General features: G+C 34.1%; 1 protein-coding gene across 7 annotated transcripts in view; it reads left to right on the top strand.

Moving 5' to 3' along the window:
- The window catches only part of LOC122538244 (protein kinase C and casein kinase substrate in neurons protein 2), a 59,967-nt gene that overhangs the window by 31,439 nt on the left and 5,886 nt on the right, over window positions 1-22,642 (top strand). For 3 of the 7 annotated variants that reach the window (XM_043672211.1, XM_043672171.1, XM_043672161.1), the window contains 5 exons: window positions 17,070-17,461; window positions 17,779-17,967; window positions 19,408-19,428; window positions 20,097-20,177; window positions 22,232-22,458. In XM_043672211.1, coding sequence (XP_043528146.1) covers window positions 17,099-17,461; window positions 17,779-17,967; window positions 19,408-19,428; window positions 20,097-20,177; window positions 22,232-22,458 — 881 coding nt within the window. In that variant the 5' untranslated portion in view covers window positions 17,070-17,098. Of the gene's footprint in view, window positions 1-17,069; window positions 17,462-17,778; window positions 17,968-19,407; window positions 19,429-20,096; window positions 20,178-20,243; window positions 20,256-22,231; window positions 22,459-22,642 lie in introns of all 7 variants that reach the window. The other 4 variants (XM_043672180.1, XM_043672188.1, XM_043672198.1 and 1 more) reach the window with 4 other exon arrangements.

The following is a 22,642-nucleotide window of genomic DNA, read 5'->3' as shown; positions in this document are numbered from 1 at the left end:
AAAATGCTGAAATACTACGAAATAGAATAGAGCAAGGCTTCCGACAAATTCGAGAAACACCAGGAATGATAGAGAGAGTAAACAGATCAATGGCAAGACGCGTGCAGGCTTGTCTTCAAATGCAAGGTGATCATTTCTCGAGCATCTTTTGTAAAAGTAATTAAAACAGAAAATTCATTATATCTCATAAATGAAGACAGATAGGACATATATTTATATGACTTTTTTTCATTATTTTTAGGCGTACAATCAGTTCCCGAAGTGGGTCCCACAAGTTACGAAACACCCTGTATATTGGCATTATATTCGTAAGAATGTATCGAATGATTCACGCGACTGAACAAACGCCAACGTGAAAACGCAGAACGTGGCCGTAAAATCTGCACACATGGAATGTTCCAAGTATTTATGTATAGGGGAGTGAATCAAGGATACGCTCCGATGACTGGATACATCGTTATGTGCGCAACGTCTACGCGGTGTCTAAGTAATCGCGATGTAACAGGCAAGGGGGTGACTCTCCGCGAAAAAAATCAATTCGAAATATATATACGTAGAATAAATTTCGTTTATTTCGACACCTCATTCTCCAGAAAATCAAATCAAAAAAGATTGTTCAAAAATTGTGTATTTGCGAAAAGATTTTCGAGTATTTCCAACTGAATACGTAATAAATTTTATTTTCTGGAAAGTAAGAGGTCTCAGAATAAATAAATTTTGTTCTCTCGTTAATATCTTGTTTGGTAATTTACGTGAAACAAATTCGCGCAAAGTCGAGAATTTTTTGTCCCAGAATTGCAATATTTCCTCAGTTTTAAGTATATTTAAGTAAAACAAAATAGGCAAACCAAATAATAAATTCATTACTTCTGAATAATTTCTATCCAATACCAATTATTGTGTACGGTTCGGTCACTCGTTATGGTCCGCAATTCAGTTGCCAGCGCAAGTGGTTAAATAGATAAACTTTATAACAACTTACGAGACGATCTTCCAAATTCGATCTTGTCCAAAATTTCCAAAAATTTTCAATTGATCGATTTTCAATAAATACACTCTGTATGTAGGTTGGTGGTATGTACGCGTATGTACACGAGTGATGTATGATCACGAGCACATACAATGTCGCGGTTACATGCCTTTCCGATCGAGGCTTAATTGTGTACCGATATAAAATCATGGTTACCAGGCGTTTGCACGATTAGAAACATTACACGAGTTTACGGATTGCTGTTTCTTACTGCTTTGTGGAGTGCATTCAACTCGACTTACTTTCAATTTTCGAGTTTCAGTCACTGTCGAGCAGTGAGATTAGAAATAGGAGTTATTTGCACTCTGCAGCGTATAATTCGCACGCAGCTACCGATTCATCTCTTTTTCTTTTTTTTAATCGCCGTCGAAGTTGCAGTCTTTAATTAACGCTAGAAGTATCGACCTTCTACTGAATAATCCCCTGAACTGCTGAAGCCTCGTACTTTCAGCCAATTTATGCACGAGAGTAGTCAGATCCAATTAAAAAAATTTCGTTCGGGATTTTCTTGAAAGAAAACTTATTCTCATTATGAGAGAAAAAAAAAAACAAATATAAATCATAATTCGTAGTAATTGCATGAAATATATTTTTTTTTATAGTTTCGTTCGTAAATGAATTGTTGAGAAAAACAAGACGCAAATTCTTTAAGAAAGAACGGTCGTTTCCACCGAATCATTTGAAACAAAAAAAATTATTCTTATTAATCCACGGAGCCATCATAAATGAATTAGTACGCATGCCACGCGTTCCATGAGGATAATGGCGCATGTCATGTTGCCCGAGAGCTCGATTCTAAACTCCGATGGTATACTTGGTACACCGATTACGCTCGTGCGAGCGAGAATAAAACGCAGGGGAAAAAAAGAGAAAAGAAAAAGGAAGAGGAGAGGAGAAAATTACATACGCTAAGGACGAGGTAGACGCGTCCAGAGACTGCGTTTCCTCTGCCAAGGATACAGTTAATTTCGAACGCGGCCTGCTGGCTCGAGCGCAAGCTAGCGGTTTACCATAATTCAACGAGAAAGAAAAGCACCGGAGTCGGCGACTCCGTAATGGGTTGTCGGTCGGTTAGCTTCGTTTTAAAATGATATTAATTACGCTGTTAATTATTGTTAATTCGTTAACTCTGGCTTGTCCCGGTTGTCGTGTTCGATTCCCATCGTAGGAAGGATGAAAGATAGGATTAACAGGGGAAAGTCATGACTCTCCCCTCACTGTACATTTGGGAAAAGGAAAGCACAAAATTGAAATTCAATTCGAAATTTGTTCTAATTTGGGATTTAATTTACGCCTCGTCGACTACTCTGTGGTTATTAAAATTTGAAACAGACAGTTGAAGTTTTTATTAACACTAGAACTACCAAAATGGTCAAAATGACCATTTGAATATTTTTGTTAAATATTTTATAGATATAAAACGGTATATTTTTGTATACTTGAATGATCCTTCGTAAAATACATAAATAAAAGTTTGTGTATCCTGTTGTACTATAAAAATTTTCTGTTTCATTTATTTTAACGTCTCTGATGGAAATTTTATGCTTTGGTCATCGGTAATTCTAGTGTTAAATTGCCAGACTTGTGGCAATTGTTTTTGAATGTACGACGAAGAACAGAATTTTGAGTTGCGATAACTTTTTAATCTCTCTCTCTCAGTGCTTCATTAGTAAAATAAATATAACAATAGTAATTCACACATTTCCGTGTTCAAATTCATATTGCTCGAAAAATCCACGAACGACCAAAAAGGTCGAAGGTGAAGTTCCTTGATAAGAGAGTAATTCATGCTTTTAAAATGAAAGCTAAAAATAATTTTTTTCCTTACCAGAACGAAAGACGTTTTAATTAAGATCTGTAATTAGGTTCAATTCAGAGCTTTTTAGGGGAACGTTCGCCATTCGTTGGGGATGTAATTCGCGCCAGTGAAAAAGAGAAACAGCGGGCGTGCACGCACGCCGAGAAGACGAGGAGATGGTTAAGAGCCAATTATCCAGGTTTTCGAAAGACGTCAAAGTTGCTCGAGTGACAAACACACTCACATACACACACACCGCGTACAACTTGGTAATTTGTGGAAATTGTAAACGAAGGGACGAGAAATGCTCGCCACACGATGAATGCTGCAACACGTTAACCACTCCGTTTCGTTATTTTCGTATGTTATTACGTGTGCAGACGTGTGTTACCGTTCCGCTTCGTTACACGCTCGCGCACGCTCGTATTCCTCTGATATTCTCTTTCTTTTTTTCACGGATCGAAACGATCGAAGCGAAAATGATGATTTTTGATTTAATTGAGACTCGAGGAATTATGGGCAAAATTCAAATATACGCAGTCCCTTTCAGCTTCGTTTCAGTCGTTGAGAAATTTATGTATACGAGTAACAGTTATTGGGAAATTTGAATATTCGTCACGTCGAGGAAATTTTCTGATTTGTACTTTTCAGGGAGGGATGATGTGTCGTCTAGGTTTAGACTCGGGTTAACTTCAGCGTTAATCGAGCTCTCACGCTGCCCTAATACTGATCATTAACCTTGGCTTTTCTCCGCTACGAGCTAACTCGATCATTGTTCATGGAATAATCCCCCTCTGTACTAGAGATCTGACCCTGTTTACAGACAGGGAGATGACGATAATTACCGGTATCTGCAACGACTTCTAATTCTACTCACTTCCACGTGGTTTATTTTTAAGCACACGCTGTTAAATCAAATCAGAAGGAAATTTCGAACACTCGATCTAGGAAAATCCGGAAGGACAATTCCAAAATTCTAATAAATTAACGTGACATAATTTCAGAGAGATGATCCTAGTCTGGAAAAATTTGAGAAAGATTCCAGTCCAGAAGGTTTCAGAAAAAAAGTCGTTTTAAAATCCTGGTCTGGAGAAATTCTAAAAAAAAAAAATAATAATAATAATTTGGAACATGAAATTCGGAAGAGTAATTAAAACGAAAGACCTGGGATCACGTTCTGAAAACGAGATCATTTGCGACACGCGAATTTACCAACCCCGATGGAATAATTTCTTGTACTCGTCGTAGGCATCGTTGTTACTGCGGTTTCCGGTCGCGACGTTACGAAGGGAACGTTGGTTTGCTGGCTGATTCGCGCGGATTTTGGTCGCGAGGGAAATGCGTCGGGCGAAATGAAATCTCGACGGACGAGAGGGGATGTCGTCGACTCGCCTGGGGATGAAACATGGCAACTGAAATTTTGTCGGGATCTTTACGCCCCGAATATTTCACAGCCTCTACTCCCCCCTCCTCCCCGCCGGTGTCACTCCACTCACTATTCTCATCCATTTTCCGGGCTTTTGTTGGAATTTCAGTTACCGGCGAACTTACTTAATGCTCGCGCGATGAAAAGAATCCCGGAAAACAGGAAGTGGCTGGAAAAAGAGAAAATTAGCGCGATAAGACGGCGAACTTGCCCGTAGAGATGTTCCTAGATTCTCGTTCAACATTCAGTTCTGATGTTTGAAACTTGAAATTTCCCCCGTTTCGGGTTGAATTCGTAGTTTTTAACATTTGAAATTTTCATTAATTTTTATATCTATCAATTGCTTAAGGACAAAAATAGTGGAAAATGGTCGGAATGATAATTCGCAAAATATAGATTTTTTTAGAATGGTCTTCTAGATCTGCGACACTCGAACGATCTTTGAACAAACGTACAAATCAAAGGAAATTATTCAATAAAATTTAGAATTAAATTTTAAGAGATTAAGAATTAAAAGATAATGAAAAATTATAAGAAATTAAACATTTGAGAATAATAAAATTTATTCTCTACGAAAGATATAGAATAAAAAAATTTTCGTTACCGACAGAATTGAATTTAAAGATTTATTGATCACACCAGATTCATTATTTATACATACTTTCACGTGTACGTGTTCCAAGTTTTGATGGACACTCGTGGTGAAAAGAGTTCGAAAAACAGGAAGTGACTTGTAAAGGAGAAGAAAAAAAAGAGAGAGAGAAAGAGAGGAATAGTTGTTATAATTATGGCTTCTCTATTTGGTCTCTCGACTAGGAACTCGCGGTTTGTCATACTACGCTGCCTCGAGTAATTAAAGGATCGGCTAATTAGATGATCCTATCCTCAGTGCCGTCTCTCGTTTAACATTAACGTATTGTAAAAATCCTGGAGCAACGTACGAGACATTTATCCGTGCAAATTGTTCGAACTTTCAAAGAGTTATCCTACATCAAAAGGAACTTCTGTATAATATTCAAGCACCAAGAGTTAATTTCTGTAGTTTCTTGATCCTTTTTTATATATTTTTAGATATTTTTTTCAGATATTTTTTTTTAGATACTTTTATTTTTATTTTTAGATATTTTTTTCTTTTTTACGTTTTATAAAATTTACTGCACGAATTTGTCACAATTGCCCCTGTTGAACGAGAGAGAGAGAGTTGTAAACGAAGATAGAAATTGGCATAGCAATACAATGTTGCAATGGACCTCTTCAATTCAAGAGGCTGTCTTCGCGAACAAAAGAGCTTTTTGCCAAGACTTTTTGTTTCCACTATCGATCCAGATTAAAATCCCTTTCTTTTTGCTCGGAACCCTCCTTCCGGATCTATACACAAACGCTGCCTATATAGTACATCTATACACATTCCTGTTACATCTTTTTATGCTGTATTATTTTTTTTGTGGATTTACCGTATCGTGATATTCTCCCTTTTTATGGAACGTGCAATCACTGTCTCTCGTAGAGAAAGTGATTATCGAGCTGTGGATTTGCAGAAATTTTTTTTTTTTAAGTATAAAATTGCAGAGAATATATGTATAAAGAACAGTACTTCCTGCAACATTCACGTACATAAAGCTTACGATTCTCTAGGAACGTTCTATTCTTCGAAATTGTATTATTGTAAGATTAAATTGTATAATTGTCTAGATCTACTGATTATCTCGAGCGTTTTCTTCGCTTTTATTAGGAATTTTCCGTTGCTCGTCAAATATTTGTACGATTTTGAAATGGTCGTGACGCGACCTGTCTCAACACACGTGCACACAATACTGAACAACGTATGACGTCACGACCTAAAGGGCTTTCTGTCCAAGGCCAATGGAAGAAGCTTGGCCTAATTGGAACGTTGTATCTTACGTTTCCTAACTCTCGAAAATTCTGAAAAAGAATACTTTCAACGAAAGACGATTCGACGTTCACGAAAGACCGTTTCGTGCACACACACACACACACAGAGGAATTACTTTCTCTAATTAATATCAGAAACGAGATTTTCCGAGCTAGCATTTTGCAACAAATATTCATAGCAAATTCAAGGTAATAAGTTGGAACAAGTCAAAGGCTCGAGAGTTTACTTTCTATATTTTTCCTAGCACAAAAATATATTTTCGTAGAATAATTAACGACTTTAAACATTTGCAATGCAAATCTAAATGAAGATCAATTTATTTTTTATTCTAGTGATAATTAGAGAAATTCACTTTTTAGAGCTAGATGGGTAATTATCGATTTAGAGATGAATTTGTACTGCGATTGTCTTGTAACCTGTTCAAAATTATTGAAGGGTAATTAATCTATTATGCAACGCTTAATACGAACGATTGACATTGGTTGGCTAATTTATCGAAGTTCAATATCGGTCTAACCTACATTTATTCCGTGCTCTAGGGCTACATTGGCAGCAACGTAAAATTGTAGTCTTGAAAATTTTAGTAATTGTAAGTTCTTTGTTTAAAAATTGCCAATTTATTCAATTTCCAAATTACTCCAAATTGTCAAATTCTAAAAGCTACTAGACTACACACTTCAAAGCTACTAAATTCCAAATGAATAATACAAAAATTTTTCCTCTCCTCGCCCGAAGAAAATTTCCAAGATCACTAGATCATTAAATCAACCATGAGTTCTCCATTCGAGAATTACTAAATTATTAAATCTCAAAATTATTCAAATTCCAAAACCACTAGACTTCAAAATTATTAAATTCCAAATGAATAATACAAAAATTTTCCTTTTCTCCGAGAAAATATCAAAAAAATCGTCATTAAATCGTCAAATTTACAAAATACGAAAAATTCGTCTTGTCGAATGTTAAACTTCACTCTCGCGAAAATTTCCGATGTATGGAAAATGGATTCGACGTTTGACTTTCGATTTCTTTGTCAAAACGAGGGGCAAAACGCGCCAGCCCATTTATTTTGATCGTGCCGTAAAATTGGGTGTATTATACGGATACTGCACATAAATTCAAGGACGTAGGTAATGAAAACCGTAACCAGGTCGATCTCCAGTAACCTCGTGTCGACGACAGGTCGCCGTTCGCAATGTTTCATTGTCAAACGCATTCATTTCCACCAATTAACATTCAATCTATATCTCTTCGTCCGTTCTCACTCGTGCTATTTAATAACGAATCATTTGCCAATAATTTATTGCCGAAAGGAAATTGATGATCAACGTTCGGTCATCGACGTTTCATATAGATTCGATGAAACGATATATATGTGTGTATATATATATATATATATATATATATATAAATGTTTAATTTAGGTAATGTATAATTTCTTTGAAGAAAAAATGTAATTAAAATTTTGTAATAAATAGTAAATTAAATTATAATAAACTTTGAAATTTTAAAATTTAATAAATTAAATTGTAATAAATTTTAAAATTTAATAAAAATTTCTTTGGGAATTGAAGAATATCACTTTGATTTGTCAATAGTAGAAAGAAATTGATGGTAGTGACAATTCACAAAATATATATGTTGCAGAGATGATTAATATTAATTCTGTCTTTCACCAGTTTCCCGTCTATGTTTCTACGTCTATTTCTTGTTCGAGTCTTTTTAAATATCCTCGCGTCGAAACCGAGACACTTGTGGTTGACTGATTGTTCGTCAAAGGAAGTGGGTTATTTAACAAATAAAACGAAACAGCGCGATCGACCTCGACTGATAATCATTGATAATCGTTCCCCGACAAGGAGGAGGCAAAGTTCGCAGTTTCGTGTAAAAATAACCATGTGTCGGTGTCGTTGCACAACAACGTTATTTTTGCATCGTATTTATGGCACTAGCGTGATAAAGAATTGTCTCACGTCTATTCACCTTTCTCTTTATAAAGTGCTCTTCCACAGCAATTACCCTAGAGAAACGTTCACTTCGCTGTATGTAAATGCGCGAAATCGAAACAACTAGAGGCTGAATATTTTACAACATTCTCCAACTTGAAACTAGAATCTCCAAACTTCGTGTCATTGTAAATCTACGAAAATATCTTTGATTGCTCTGCTGTTGATCATTTCTTAGCTTACAGGTTTTAAATTGACAACGCGAGACGTTGAAATTGTTATCGAGGCAAGACAAAAGACAAACCGTGTTCAAACGGATGGTTAATTTAGAGGCAAACGAAACGCAAAACGATAGGGGGAGATCGGAAGTCCGTTTTCGCGCGAATTCACGTTGCTAGGAACAATACTGGGAATCGGCGAGGAACCGGAGAAACGGATGGCCTTAAAAGGAACCTCGTGCACACGAATCGCCGAGGAAGAAGTAAGAACTTCACGTGATATAGGGTTCCTTTTGTACCGAGAGGCTACCGAAGCCTCGTCCCCGTCTTTTCGACGTGAAATAACTTTCAGACCCAATTCCCCAATCGGAATTAAATCGTCGTTCACGTAGCACGAGTGTATCAACTTGTCTCTTTTGTGACTCCAGAAAAAGAAACGAAAAAAAAAGAAAAAATAATAATTTCGACAAGAAATTAAATAGAGAGGCTGCATAACGAAAGCTGCATTCATGCGTTCTCGCGGAAGATTCAAAGAAAACGTCGAACATTGGGATGCTTGTTGCAGAAATAAATTTTTTCTTTGGTCTCCGTTTGTACGAAACTGCGCGAAGATCCGCAAAGAAATGAAATTTGTTATGAATATAAGAGATCTTCGCCAAGTCTTTAAATTTATTAGTATAAACATCGGCGATCGACTTGTTATAATATATATATATATTATATATTATAATTATATTGTCGATTAGCAGCGCAAAAGCTCAGATCGTAACCACGTTGCGTTAATTCGATTTCGTTTTTTTTTTTTTTTTTTTAATTAAATATATTTTGGAGACAATAGCTGCTCATTGAGCTGTCCGATCTACGCGGCGAATCTTCAGGAAGTGAGATAATATTTTCTATTAGAGAATGATGCTCGCTTCCGCGTGATTGACAGTGATCGACAGGTTGCCGATAACTCGCATTACGTAAACGACTCTACTGCTGCTGTTACAGTCAGTTTTCCAAATTATTGTACGAACAAATCGGACAGTTTACATTTCAAACCAACATTGCATTTTATTCTCAATCGTCGAACTTTATTCGGTGTGTAATTAACGTGTTTTATTGTTCCAAGGAAATTTTTCCATCATTATTGTCATAAATATCCATAGGTTTTGTGAAATTTAAAGAAACTGAGGTTTGATTGTTCTTGAAGACGAAAAAAAAAACAGAGAAAACTTTATAATACAATGGCTTCTATTCATACATTTTACGAAAGTTATTTAAATCTTTAAAAATATGCTTTAAGAGATCTTTAGAAAATGTTTATAAATTAGATTTAAAGTTATTTAAATCTTTGAAAATAAATATTATAAATTAAAAATAAAACAAATATAAATTAATATTTAAGCTTTTAAAAAATCTTTATAAGTAAGATTCAAAGTTATTTAAACCTTTAAAAATTTCGCGTCTATAAAATGTCTGACAAATATTATAAATTGATCGTTTTGACTATTCCAGTTTTCTAGCCTCAAAATCAATTAATTTTCAAAAGTCAAAAACGAACGGAGATCCATCGATCGATCGTCGACTAAATACGGTGTATGTAGGTATGTATGTATATCAGAAGAAATAGGGTACGAGTTGACCTCTCGCCTGCAACTTCTTAACTGGTTCCCCGAAGTAGCTCTCTCCAGAGAGTCTCAAAGAGCCCTGGCACAACGTGATTGTGTAGGGAAATGAGCCTCTTTCTATAGCAACACGTCGCGATTTCAATAGACCTTACCGAGCGGAATAGATTCGCGAACGCGCGAGCATGCGTCATTCAAGGAATCATTTTCTGGGTTGGCTTTCAACGAGCCACTCTGCGGGTCAACATACTGGTCAAGCAGAAACTGATCTCTCTCTCTCTCTCTCTCTCTCTCTCTCTCTCTCTCTCTCTCTCTCTCTCTACCCGGGTTTTGATATTTTCTTTTCGATCTGTCAAATTCGTAATTACGCCTGCAAGATGAGGAAATGTTTCTGACGATCTGACGTGGAAAGAGATGCCTGAGTTTCTGAGAGAACAGAAAATTAAAGTGAATTAATATTTTTTTTTAGACACATTTGGAATTTATGGACTTCAAACACGGTTGAAATACATATTAATCCTTCAAACGAGTGTACGCACAACGTTATAGTTCGAGTTGTTAACTAGCTGAACTATAAACGTATAATTGCATTAACTGAAGCAGTATAATTGGTTGTATGTACACGCCTAGAATATTGAGCAAGTTTATTTTTCATGGAAAATGAATTTCATAATTATCAATCCTTGAAATTTGAATGAATACTAATTTGAGTGCTGTGTATGTTATGGATTCAATTGGAATTTCAATACATGAAAAATTAACTTTTCTTAACGTAGAAATGATCTAATTTTATGAATTTTATGTCATTGATCTTCTAAATATATATTATTAATATTTATATTTATATAAGTATAATATATGATCTTCTATATCTATAATATATAATCTTCTAAATATATTATTAATATTTATATTTATATAAGTATAATATATGATCTTCTATATCTATAATATATAATCTTCTAAATATATTATTAATATTTATATTTATATAAGTATAATATATGATCTTCTATATCTATAATATATAATCTTCTAAATATATTATTAATATTTATATTTATATAAATATAGTATATAATTATAAACTATATATATTTAATCTGGGAACTATATATATTTGTTTATAATTATATATATTTATATTTATTTATAATTATATATTTATAAACTAGGAATTAATAGAATTATTAATAATGGAAACATTTTCCAATAAATTATACAACAAATTCTTGATACTACTCGAAGATTGTGTTTAATCGAATTTACTTCGCCAACATTAGCTTATCGACATTCTTTGTTACTATCGTAATACGCAAACGCACCGACAGAAGCATGATGTCATTATCATCGAAGAAAATCAAAAAAAAAATACCGTGATCAGAGGTACTTTACACCGCCTTTTGTTAATCAAACGATAGATAAACGCGTGCGCTATAAATAAATAAACATGCTCGTACTTTCCCTCGTACTTTATCCCAATTAAAATGGAGATTCTTATATCGACACGTCGCGTTTTAAATTAAAAAAGTAACCAGACAAACGACACGTCAACAAGACGAAGCAAATGCAATCACGTTTTTACTTTCAGCAGTGATTCATCGACTGTCTTTTTCTTCTTTTTTTCTTCTTCGTTTCTTCTACAGTCGATTATGTAAGATAAGATTAACACGTCGACTATACACACGGGTGATCACAGGTTTGATCCAGGTTTCTATCTTAATAAATATCATAGAAGACGTCGTCGATTAAATACGAATAACCATAATAACAATTTTAATACACGAATTTTCATTTTGAAATTAGAACTGATATATAAATTATGTATAACTTAGTATATATAAATATATACAAACTTATATATAAATATATTGCCTATTATCGTGTAAAATTACTGAATTTCAATCCTAAATGATAATATTAATAAATTAAGTTTCGAAAGTAGCTTTTATTCAATTTATTATTTCTTTATTACTCCAAAAAATTACGCCAATTTTTTTATTGCTGCAAAAAAACTGTTTTGCATCGAAAGTACCACCGGCAGATGCTCAGAGCAGTAAAATCCTCAATCGCTATCATAAAAGTTCGCGACACGCGAATTTTCATTTCAAGTGAAATTTCTTTTAATCACCCGAAGTCTCTCCCGAGGAAAGTATACACGCCTCGAGCAACAAACGTAGCTACATTTCTCCACAATTGCAAGCTGCAGTTCCTGTCAACGAGCTCGTTTCTAGCTTCTCCGTCGTCCGTCCGGCGAAAATGAGCGAGGAAAGAAGATGCTGGCTGCGGACAGTGGCCGGAGCGAGCAAACAAAAGAGGAGAAACGAGACTTGCGAGCGAGAGGAAACGAGTGAAGAACAAGCGAAAGAAGGAAGGGGAAAAAAAAAAGAAAGAAATGTTAAAGAAGAAGAAGCGTAAAACGGTGGAATGCTGCCAGGCAAGAGGGATCGGGAGAGGCCTTTAACGTTCCTCCGCGCGAGAAGGAGGAGAGAAGGTCGGATCAAGGCTTCGTACGGCTCGATTTTCGGTGTCCCCGGCGAGTAACAGATGAACCAAATGGTTTCCTGTTTCGTCTTTCACGCGGGGAATCCTACGTATGTGTAGCGAGGCGCAGGTTGACCAGCGTGACGAGGGCAGGTTGAAATATTGATTAGATAGTTGAATTCTGTTCTGTACATGGTTGTTGCACGAAATTTTCACGGATCTTTCTATCTCTGAATTCTTTTTTTTCTGGGTGTTTTTTTTTTTTTTTTAATGACTGTGTCATATACTTAGCAATTGTTAAATTGTTCTTTACTGCGACTCGTGTGATATTTAATACACTGTGTATATACTGTATAGATTCTGTACCTTGATCCATTCGACACGTTCTACTGTTCATCGCACGCGATGCATCGATTAATAAGCTATAAAAATTCGTAATTGATCAAAGACGCTGAATTATAATTTGTGCCTGACTCATTCTACTGACGCATGTTTCTAACAGTTAATCTAATCAATACCGATGCGTTTTTATATGCTCTGGATTAACGTAGAACAATTAAGCATAGATTCTGTGTCTGACTGGTCTGTGACACATTCTACTGACACACGTTGTGCGTCGATTTAATGATTATTCTATATTCTAACTACTGAAATTATTGCTGCACTTCAAACACAATATTATATTGTATAATATTGTACGTATATACAAACCTAATATTAATTTATTTATAATGAAATGACGTCAAAAAATTCACATTCAATTTCTATGCAAAAAAAAAGGAAAAATCATAGACTAGTAATCTTCATCTTGTTGCTTGATCTCGATCCCATCCCTGTTATGCACGATCCACGGAAAATCGTCTTTCTCTAGGAGAGCGCGATAAAACGAGCATGGTCATTCCGTAGCGTGGAATGTTGCTCTACCAGCTCGATAAGCGGAGCGTAGTATCAGAGATCTCGTAGGCGCCACGAACCCGTGTTGATTAGTTGATCCCGGCGTTATTGCCACCGAACGAGTTATTCGTCATTGCCGCAAAATTCTTTTCATAGTTGCGTGGTAGGCGCAGGCCCGGCGACGAAAGGTGAAACGTGAGATTTCCGCGTTGGAAGAAAGTTGTCGAGCCTCGGTCCTCGTTGTTTTCTAGTCGTCGTCGTCGTCGTTCGAGGATAGGTGGAGAATTTACGAGCCACCGAACAGAAGATTTCACGAGAAACCAGTTGCCATGATAATTTAGAGACGTGTTAAGCGCAGCTTAACGTGCATTTACTTTTGTATGGATGATGATATATTAGGGTCGAAGAATTAGGGGAAGAATTTTGTATTCTAAAATATGTGTTCTAAAATCGAGTGATTTACATACTTTCTGATTACTTTTTGTTATAATATTAAATTTATATTATAATATTAATTTGTTATAATATTAAATCCATAACATCCATAAGTAATCTTATTTCCTTCAAAATTAATAAATATTGCCATCTAGTGACAATAACTTGACTTGTTAATATTGAATATTATAACATAACTATGTTCTAGTTAAATATATTGACATTTAGCTGACATATTGCTTGTTAAATTATATTATACGTTAAGTAATATTATAGATAAGTTAAATAGGGATAATTAGATAGATTAAATTACATTATAGATATTGGCTAATTAGATGAGTTAAATTATATTATAGATTAAAACTGTATTAGCTTTTAAATAAAATGAAACATCGCACAGTATTAAAAAATGACATTTGGAAGGCACCTCTAATATTATTTACTTCAGGCCTTCAGCTACAAAATTATATACGAATTATCATGAGTGCTTCAATGAACTTGAAAATCATGCATCACATATGGATCTGGATTTCGATTCTCTTTTCTTTTTCTTTTTTTTTTTCTTTCCTTTTCCAGACAACTCCAGCTCTTGCGAACCGTTCAAGGTTCTCGTTATGTAATCTGCGATTATGCAACGTCGTAATATTTATAAATAGAAAATGTAACAGACGACGTGATTCCTGTCTTTATTTCAAATATCAAAAACTGTTCGTAACTTCTATTATAAATGTGCTGCGAATTCTTTCGTTATAAATTTGATAACAATTATAGAAATTGTGATTGACGATGCATCATTTGATTTCACGAAAATTTGCAATCTTCACTCTCGTCAGAATCGAATAGCAATAGTGAAGAAAATTTCTTTGTCATTCTCGCAGCATCTGTCCCGAGAATCAAAACAAAACGAAACGATCGTTTTCGAACGTGCCACTGTGTTCGATTTTATTAATAATATTCGAACAATTTTCCGCAAGAAAAGAGCCAAACGAAATGGCTCTCTTTAACCACTTGCGCTGGCAACTGATTGCGGACCATAACGAGTGACCAAAACCGTATACAATGATTCGTCGCTTTCTCTTTGAACTCGTCGTTATGATATCACTGACTATGGATAGAAATTATTGAGAAGCAATAAATTTATTATTTATTTCGCCTATTTTGTATCACTTGAATATACTTAAAACTGAGAAAATATGACAATTTTGGAACAAAAAGTTCTTGACGTGCGTGGCACGTTGTTCCAGTGCAAGAGGTTAATTGATCGATGCATAAAGTTATTCCCATTGTACGATCGTGCGTCTGGAATCGTGATCTAATCGCGAGATGCAACAACCTGAGTGTGTTGAATGGAAAAAGCAGAGAATGATCTGAATGCGTTTTTATAGCGATTTATGCATGTATAATTGCCCGCGTAATCCCGGCCGACGCTGGTGGTTATTGATGCAACATGGCCCCGTTAAACGCTTTGTTTCAACGAAAGCTGCTGAGCTTGCAGTCCAAGCATCTCGATTGCGTGGCAGCCAGTTCACCGAGCGCTGCCACTTTCCCCCAAAAGTGTCGAGTCGATTTTATAATTCCTGTGAAATTGACACTCGAGACTCTCGTGGGAAACATCAATCCCAATCGGATGATAATTCACTCGTCGTTGAGAGGGGAATTTGTTGTATCCGCGGTGATTGCTCATTGAGCAATTTGCGGTAAGAGATGCTAATTGAAAGGCGAGACAAAAGGGAGAGCAAATGGAATGACACAGGTTCTAGAAAAGAGACAAAAAAATATAAATTAATTCTTTCGGACTTCAGTTTTTTTTTGTTTTTTTTTTTTAATTTATCTTGAAATTGATTAGAAACTGATAATCTATGGTCACATCGTTCGATGTTTGATCATCTTTACCAGGAATGACCAATTACACGAGATATGTTTGAAAACTTGTGAAATATTCATAAATATTGAAATTTTGAGAAATATTGAATTTTACTGAAATTATTATTATACCATAGATTGTTTTTAAACGAGCATTTATTCGTTAAAAATAAAATAATGAGAAATTAATTTAGCTACGAAACGACGTAAATTCATCGATCTCTGATTCCCATGAATTGAAGGAGTAATGCACGACCGCAATAAAACATAGTACTTACAACAGTACTACATGATAGTTCGATTACAGAAGCCATAAAGTTTTATCGGTACAACTACGATCGTGTACGATGCGAAATGAAATTTGCATGTGTGCCAGATTTAGGAGATGCAACGAGTCCAACAGGCTATTTCAACTAATTGTCACTGTTACACTACTGTTGACCTAATCCGACTGCATATGTGTATCAACTAGGCAAGATTTTCATTGTAATCGAAGAGCTCGTAACAAAATTTACAACAGGTTTTATTCTAGTTTTTTTTTTTTAAGTTTATTGTATTATTTTTATAAAGTTTATTATATTACTAAGTTAAAGCTAAAGTTACGACGAGTGTAAAGTATTGTGCAATCGTGGTACAATCGTGCATCTCTTTGCTTTATTCTATGTATGTTTGCATCTTCAAACTTCCGTCATTCCATAAATGAACAAACTAAATTAAAATGAATATTGCAATGTGACAATCCTCAATTATTTACGACACGACGTGTCGCATTACGGCATATTGTGTCGTGAAAGTTAATCGAACGATGTCTCTAACGTGATCGAGAGAGAAGAGAATTTCGAAACAGATAATCATTTACATATGTGCGATTTTCACTGTATAGTAAAAAAAAAGAAAATATATATATATATAGAAATTTGTAACGATTACTCGTAATTGGATATCAAATCAGGACGGTCGATGTACAATTTAATTATGCGTACTGTGTTATTTACGCTGGTAATCCACGGATAAAGGCTTGCAATCGATTTTGTATCAGCCATTTACGTTACACACGCGGTGTCATAAAGATTCAATTATTTTCTTGGATATTTTCTACATTTTATATTATTTATTTATTTTAGTTATCATTTATATATTAGTTATTTTATTTATCTTAGTTATCATTTATTTAGTTATTTTATTTATTTTAGTTATTATTTCTTATCGTGATAATTTGAACCCTTCGATTTTAATTTCAATTTACATCGATAATTCTCTTTCGGTTAAATTAAAAAAATAAACACAACAGTGAGGGAATAAACAGAAATAAGTTCTTGAATGTTTCGAATAAATAATAAAAAATTACACACGAAATAATTACCACGGGTTCAATGGTCTACTCTAAGTTTGACAAACAAATAACTTCCCCGTGAGAGTTAGTCCAAATTATCACCAACTAACGCCACCGTGTCGTTTCTTCTGCTCGCAGGTGAAAGGAATTTCTCGACTTAGGCTAGGATGTCACATCACAGCGACGACAACATGCTGATAGCAACCTCGGACTCCTTCTGGGAGCCGGGTAACTACAAACGAACGACCAAGAGGATCGAGGACGGGCACAAACTGTGCGACAGTTTGATAGCACTGGTGCAAGAGAGGGCGGAGATCGAGAAGAGTTACGCGAAAGCGTTGAAAAATTGGTCGAAGAATTGGAACGACAAGATCGAGAAGGGACCAGAGTACGGAACCACCGAGGCTGCGTGGAAGGGTGTGCTTGTCGAGTCCGAGAGGCTGTGTGATCTTCACCTCAGGGTCAAAGAGAATCTTTGCAACGATATCATTCAGCAGGTGAAAACGTGGCAGAAGGAGACCTATCACAAGGTACGTTTCTTTTTTTTTTTAGCTTAATCCCGTTAGTGTGCAAGAATATAAATATTCATATATTCCGTAATATATTCAATAACGTATTCATATATATTACTACTATATTCAATAATATATATAACTATATTATTGCTCGAATATTATTATTATATATTATTATATATTACTACTATATTATTGCTTGAATATTATTATATATTATTGCTAAAATATTGTTGTTGTTATTATTATTATTATTATATATTACTACTATATTATTGCTAGAATATTATTATTGTTATTTGAAACATGTACGTGATTTCGATACATTGCAGTCGATGATGACGCTGAAGGAACGAAAGGAGATGGAGGACGCGTTCAAGAAGGCGCAGAAACCATGGGCGAAGCTTCTGCAGAAGGTTGAAAAAGCAAAGTCCGAGTACCACAACAGTTGCAAGACCGAGCGAACCGCGGCGAACATGGAAAGGAACGCATCGGCGGACAGTTCACTTTCCCCTGACCAGGTAAAACGAATAGTCGCCCGGCTCTGCGTTTCGTCAATTACGGTTACAGTTCTCTGAATTACACGAATTACGTCATTTGTCGTTCATATCGAGACGATTGGCGCAATTTAGTATGTACGTTACGTGTCACTTGTGAATCGCAGCGATTGTCATCGTGCTCGCTTTCGAAAGGTATTTTTTTTTTTTTTTTTTTACATTGTCGAGAAATAGTAATTCATTGATGAAGAGAATAGAGCACCTCGAACGCCTTTCAGTTAGGATAGAATATGCAATTAGAGTTAAGAATGGTCGGAGGATCGTTCGTTATTGAGAATGTCGTTTAACTGCGGTTAACAGAGACTGAGAATTAAAATTTTACCAAAGGATTATTTATCGTCGATTGTTTGGTCACAGGGAATTTCGAGAAATTATGTATACCTTGTGGAATGAAAAAATTTTAAATAGAATCGAAGTTTGGAAATAATAAAATTGACTTTACTTACGTTAAGAATAGGAAAATTGAAAATTATTTAGAATTCCTGAATTGTTGGACAAATTGTAGAGAATCGTTATATGTTAACGATAGAAATTTAACAACTGTTGATACAAACCAATTTTTGCAATATCTGCAGAAGAAAGTTTATTACATAAGTTATTGAAAAATTTACGTCATTGTCTCGTAATTAAGACATTGTCTTGGAATTAAGTATGAAAGAAAGCTTTCATTCATTGAAATTAAAATTTACGATCCACATTTTAAAAGAAGGAAACGTTTCCTTAATTAAAATTCTTTCACGCTGTGCTCCATCTTCCTGAATAACAAAGATATTCGAGAAGATATTGAATAACAAACTGCTGTAGATGAAATCGATGTTGAACTAACGGAAATTTCTTCGCAGTATTTAAACCAAATAATTCTGATAGCCAGAACTATATTATGTTGTAAGAATTTAACAAAACACCCAAATCAATGAGAAACAGTCACGACAATTCAATTAATTTCAAGTAAAAATTCTTCGTTCAAACTAAAAAACAATAAGTTTGAACGAAATGAATAAAATATTAATTGGAGTATCTATTGATTTTTTTAATTAACATTAAAAGTACATAAAGCGAATCATTTAAAAAGGAACGACCCTCCAATCATTTCAGACATTATACTACCCAAAAGAAAGAAATTAGAAATTTTTCATTAAAAATTCTGTTTCGTGAACGAAAAAAATTTTTTTCTCGAGGATCTCCCAAAAAATTTTCGTCTCCTTTTCGAAGCGAAAGTACTCTTGACAAAAAAGAAAAAAAAAAAGAAAAAAAGAAAAGAAACATAACGCACACACAATATACATAATGATACATACATATACATGTGTGTAATACTAAACATTTAGTATGCATCTCGATCACGCATTCGCGGCTGAATATAAAAAGTAGATACTGTTGTTCTTTAGCAAGTATTATTTTCAGATGGCCCGAGGCTCTGAAAACGTATGTGAAACAAAAACAAAAAAATCCGTCTCGTGTTTTAATCTTTATCGAAAAATCTGCATGCTCCGTGTTGTCCTCTGTTTTCCCCTGACATCTATCAATCGATATCTCGTTCTGTCTCCTCGCTTCCAAATTTTTTTCGTGAATGTTCCTTTCTTTTTTTTTTCTTTTTTTTTTTCTTGCACACTTCAGTCGTTGGAGTTTTCACTTGCATCGTTAGATAATTACGAAGTTTGAGTAATCGAAAGGGAATGTTTGAGAATATTGAAATTTTAAGTAGCGAGCATTAGAACATTTGAACGTTGATTGTTGAGCATTCAAAATTTAGTTTTAGAACGCGAAATATTTATTCTCAAGTATTAAGATCTTTAAATATTAAATTAAGTTTGGAATTTCAATACGTCCAATATTAGAGTTTTGAAATGTTAGATATTAAGTAATAAATATTATAATAGCACTCCCTCTGCACTCATTTTGTCAATGCACAGAGATAGATAATTTTCTTCTTAACTTGAATCAGAATATCGAAACCTGTTTTGAAATGTCAAATAAAATTTTATGAAAAATTACAAAGCAAAGGAGCCCAAAAAAAAAAAGATTGTCGAGAATTCTGAATTCGATAAATCGCCAAACGAATGGCGATTCTTCTGAAAGAACGACGTTTTTAGATGACAGTATGTGGATGTGATGCATGGGGCCACAGAATACGAAAAGCCTTTAGGAAAACTAAGATAGGAGACGTTCAGCTTGTATGTATAATAATAATGCATGTAGCATGTATGTGAATTAACATGTTCTCTCATTTCTCATTACAGAAAGCTCTGCTGGTAAGCAAACTCTCTGTTTCAAACTTCCTTTCGAACATCGAGCCTCTAAATAATTATCTGGCAGACATCGAGCTTTTTAAACGATTATCGTACCGATATTTAAAATACTTTTGTCTTAAATTTCGTTTTAAATATTTCGAAATAGAAATAGAACTCTTTTCTGTCATTTAGAATATTCTAAATCTTTTCAAATATATAACTACTGTTCCAATAATCCAAATTAAAAAATCTAAATACATTTTCTAAGAAAATTTGAACTTTGTCAATTTTGGGGGAAATTTTGTAAATTGAAGATCATTTCAGATTATAACAAATTGATTTAATTAAATAAATTTATTACATATTATGCAACTAAATTGCGAAAGTCCTCTATAAATATAATTCCAGAATTTGCATAGATAATTGCTCGGCGATTGCTCGAAAATAAATTACAATGGCCTAATAATAATTTTAGTGTAGAATTTTGCTCTCTTTACTCCTTCTGTACGTAATTCTCTAAATTCTTGTAAACCCTAATTGCTTGGCCACTCTTTACCTGTAGATTTGCAATTTCAAGAAACTACCTATCAATCTGCTAGATTTTCCTCCTTTAAAAATCAAATTATTCAAATTATTTACTCTATACACGTGTCATACGAAATTTTATATATGTTAAATGTTCGTTTCTTAAATCTCTAAATATATTTCTTACACATATACACAATACACACGTAATGTGGAATTTTGTATATTAAATGTGTTCATTTTTAAATTTCTGTTTCTTCTTCGTCTTACACACGTGAATATAACATGACGAAAAATTATACTTACACCTGTCGTACTGTAATGAACTGTAAAGAATATTTTCAAGGAGTTTGTCACGAGGTAAGATAAACGATAGTGCAGCTAGTCATTATTGTGCATGAGACCAGATAGCATTTTGACGAATAGTATGTAATGTAAGGTTTTTGAAGCTTCGTAATAGTTGCGTTATTAGGAAGAAGAAAAAGAATTCATGAATATTCTGTTACAGTTCTTTACAGTACAACTCTCATTTTACGTTCTTTCATCACACGTGTCTTCGTCCATATTTTTCTGGAATGTTAGAGCAAAGAACAAAATTATACAAGAAATTTTCTATCACAGATCATCTACTGTAAGGTGAAAAATTTGTAGAAATTAAAATAATAAAAACTCTCAGGTTCTTGTCAATTGATTTAATTAGTCAGAGAAGAGATTGAGATTAGATTTTTATTAAATTTATATTTTTAATGCAGCAATGCACTATTTTAAAATACGAACAGATTATGTAAAGTATTATATTTTTAGAATAATTCATAATGATTTTCTTTGATTTTAAAGCCTTTTCGTTGATTCATATAAGCTTTCATCAAGTTGAATTGCCTAAACAATTTCAAAACACTCTGAATAAAATTAATTTAACTTGGAGAATTTACTTGTTAGCAGTTTTTTTGCTCTTCTTCTTTTTTATTATTATTTTAAATTATTATTTTATTATTCTAATATCATATATTGTTTCATTCATTGTTACTCACATTACTATTTTTACACAAACCTTACAAGATACAAGAGATACATATCATCTAACTTCAATTTGCTACAATTTTACTGCACGTGTAGATACCCAGTATTTGTTGATTAAATGTTTAAATCTACGATAGAGATTCACGCTTAATTTTTCAAAGGTATTCTTTTGTCGTCACAATAGTAACGCTCGGTAAGCTTGAGGGTAAAGAATTGGAATAATTATCACAATTGACACTTGATATTATTCAGAACACGTTTCGACATTTATATAAACGATAATATAAACATTAATTAATTCAGAGTCAAAAATACTTTCTTTTCGTTGTTCTCTTCTCTAGCTTACCAATGTGTTTGGGTTTGTACCAAGATCTTTACCTTCAATGTAGGCCATGAGAGAACGAAATGTGTGGGACAATTGTTCATCAAACGTTTCTCTATGTAATTAACAGGTGAAGAAGATGCAGGACAGGGTGCAGAAGACGAAGGAAGAAGTACAAAAGGCGAAGGAGAAATACGAGGCTGCGTTGCAAGAAATTAATCAGTACAATCCGAAATATATGGAGGATATGACGCAAGTGTTCGAAAAGTGTCAAGAAATGGAGGCGCAGCGGCTTCAGTTCTTCAAGGACGTTCTCTTCGGCATTCACAAATGTCTGAATATATCTCAGGATCCAATGTAAGCTTAAATTTTTTAAAATTTATAAGACGAGAAACTTTGCTCGAGAAGAATGAGACTAATTCTCGTTGATAATTTTCATTTGAAGAATTTAAAATATTTCCGAAACTAAAAGAGAGTATTTAGAAATCATCAGAAATTTATTAAAGTGAATCACCTCCAATCTTAAAATGAATTTCGAGCT

This window comes from Frieseomelitta varia, unplaced genomic scaffold, assembly GCF_011392965.1.
Source record: "Frieseomelitta varia isolate USP_RPSP 00005682 unplaced genomic scaffold, Fvar_1.2 scaffold_163, whole genome shotgun sequence".
In the NCBI taxonomy this organism is placed as follows: Eukaryota; Metazoa; Arthropoda; class Insecta; order Hymenoptera; family Apidae; genus Frieseomelitta; species Frieseomelitta varia.
The sequence above is the reverse complement of the archived record's forward strand: the minus strand, read 5'-3'. Positions and strand labels throughout refer to the sequence as shown.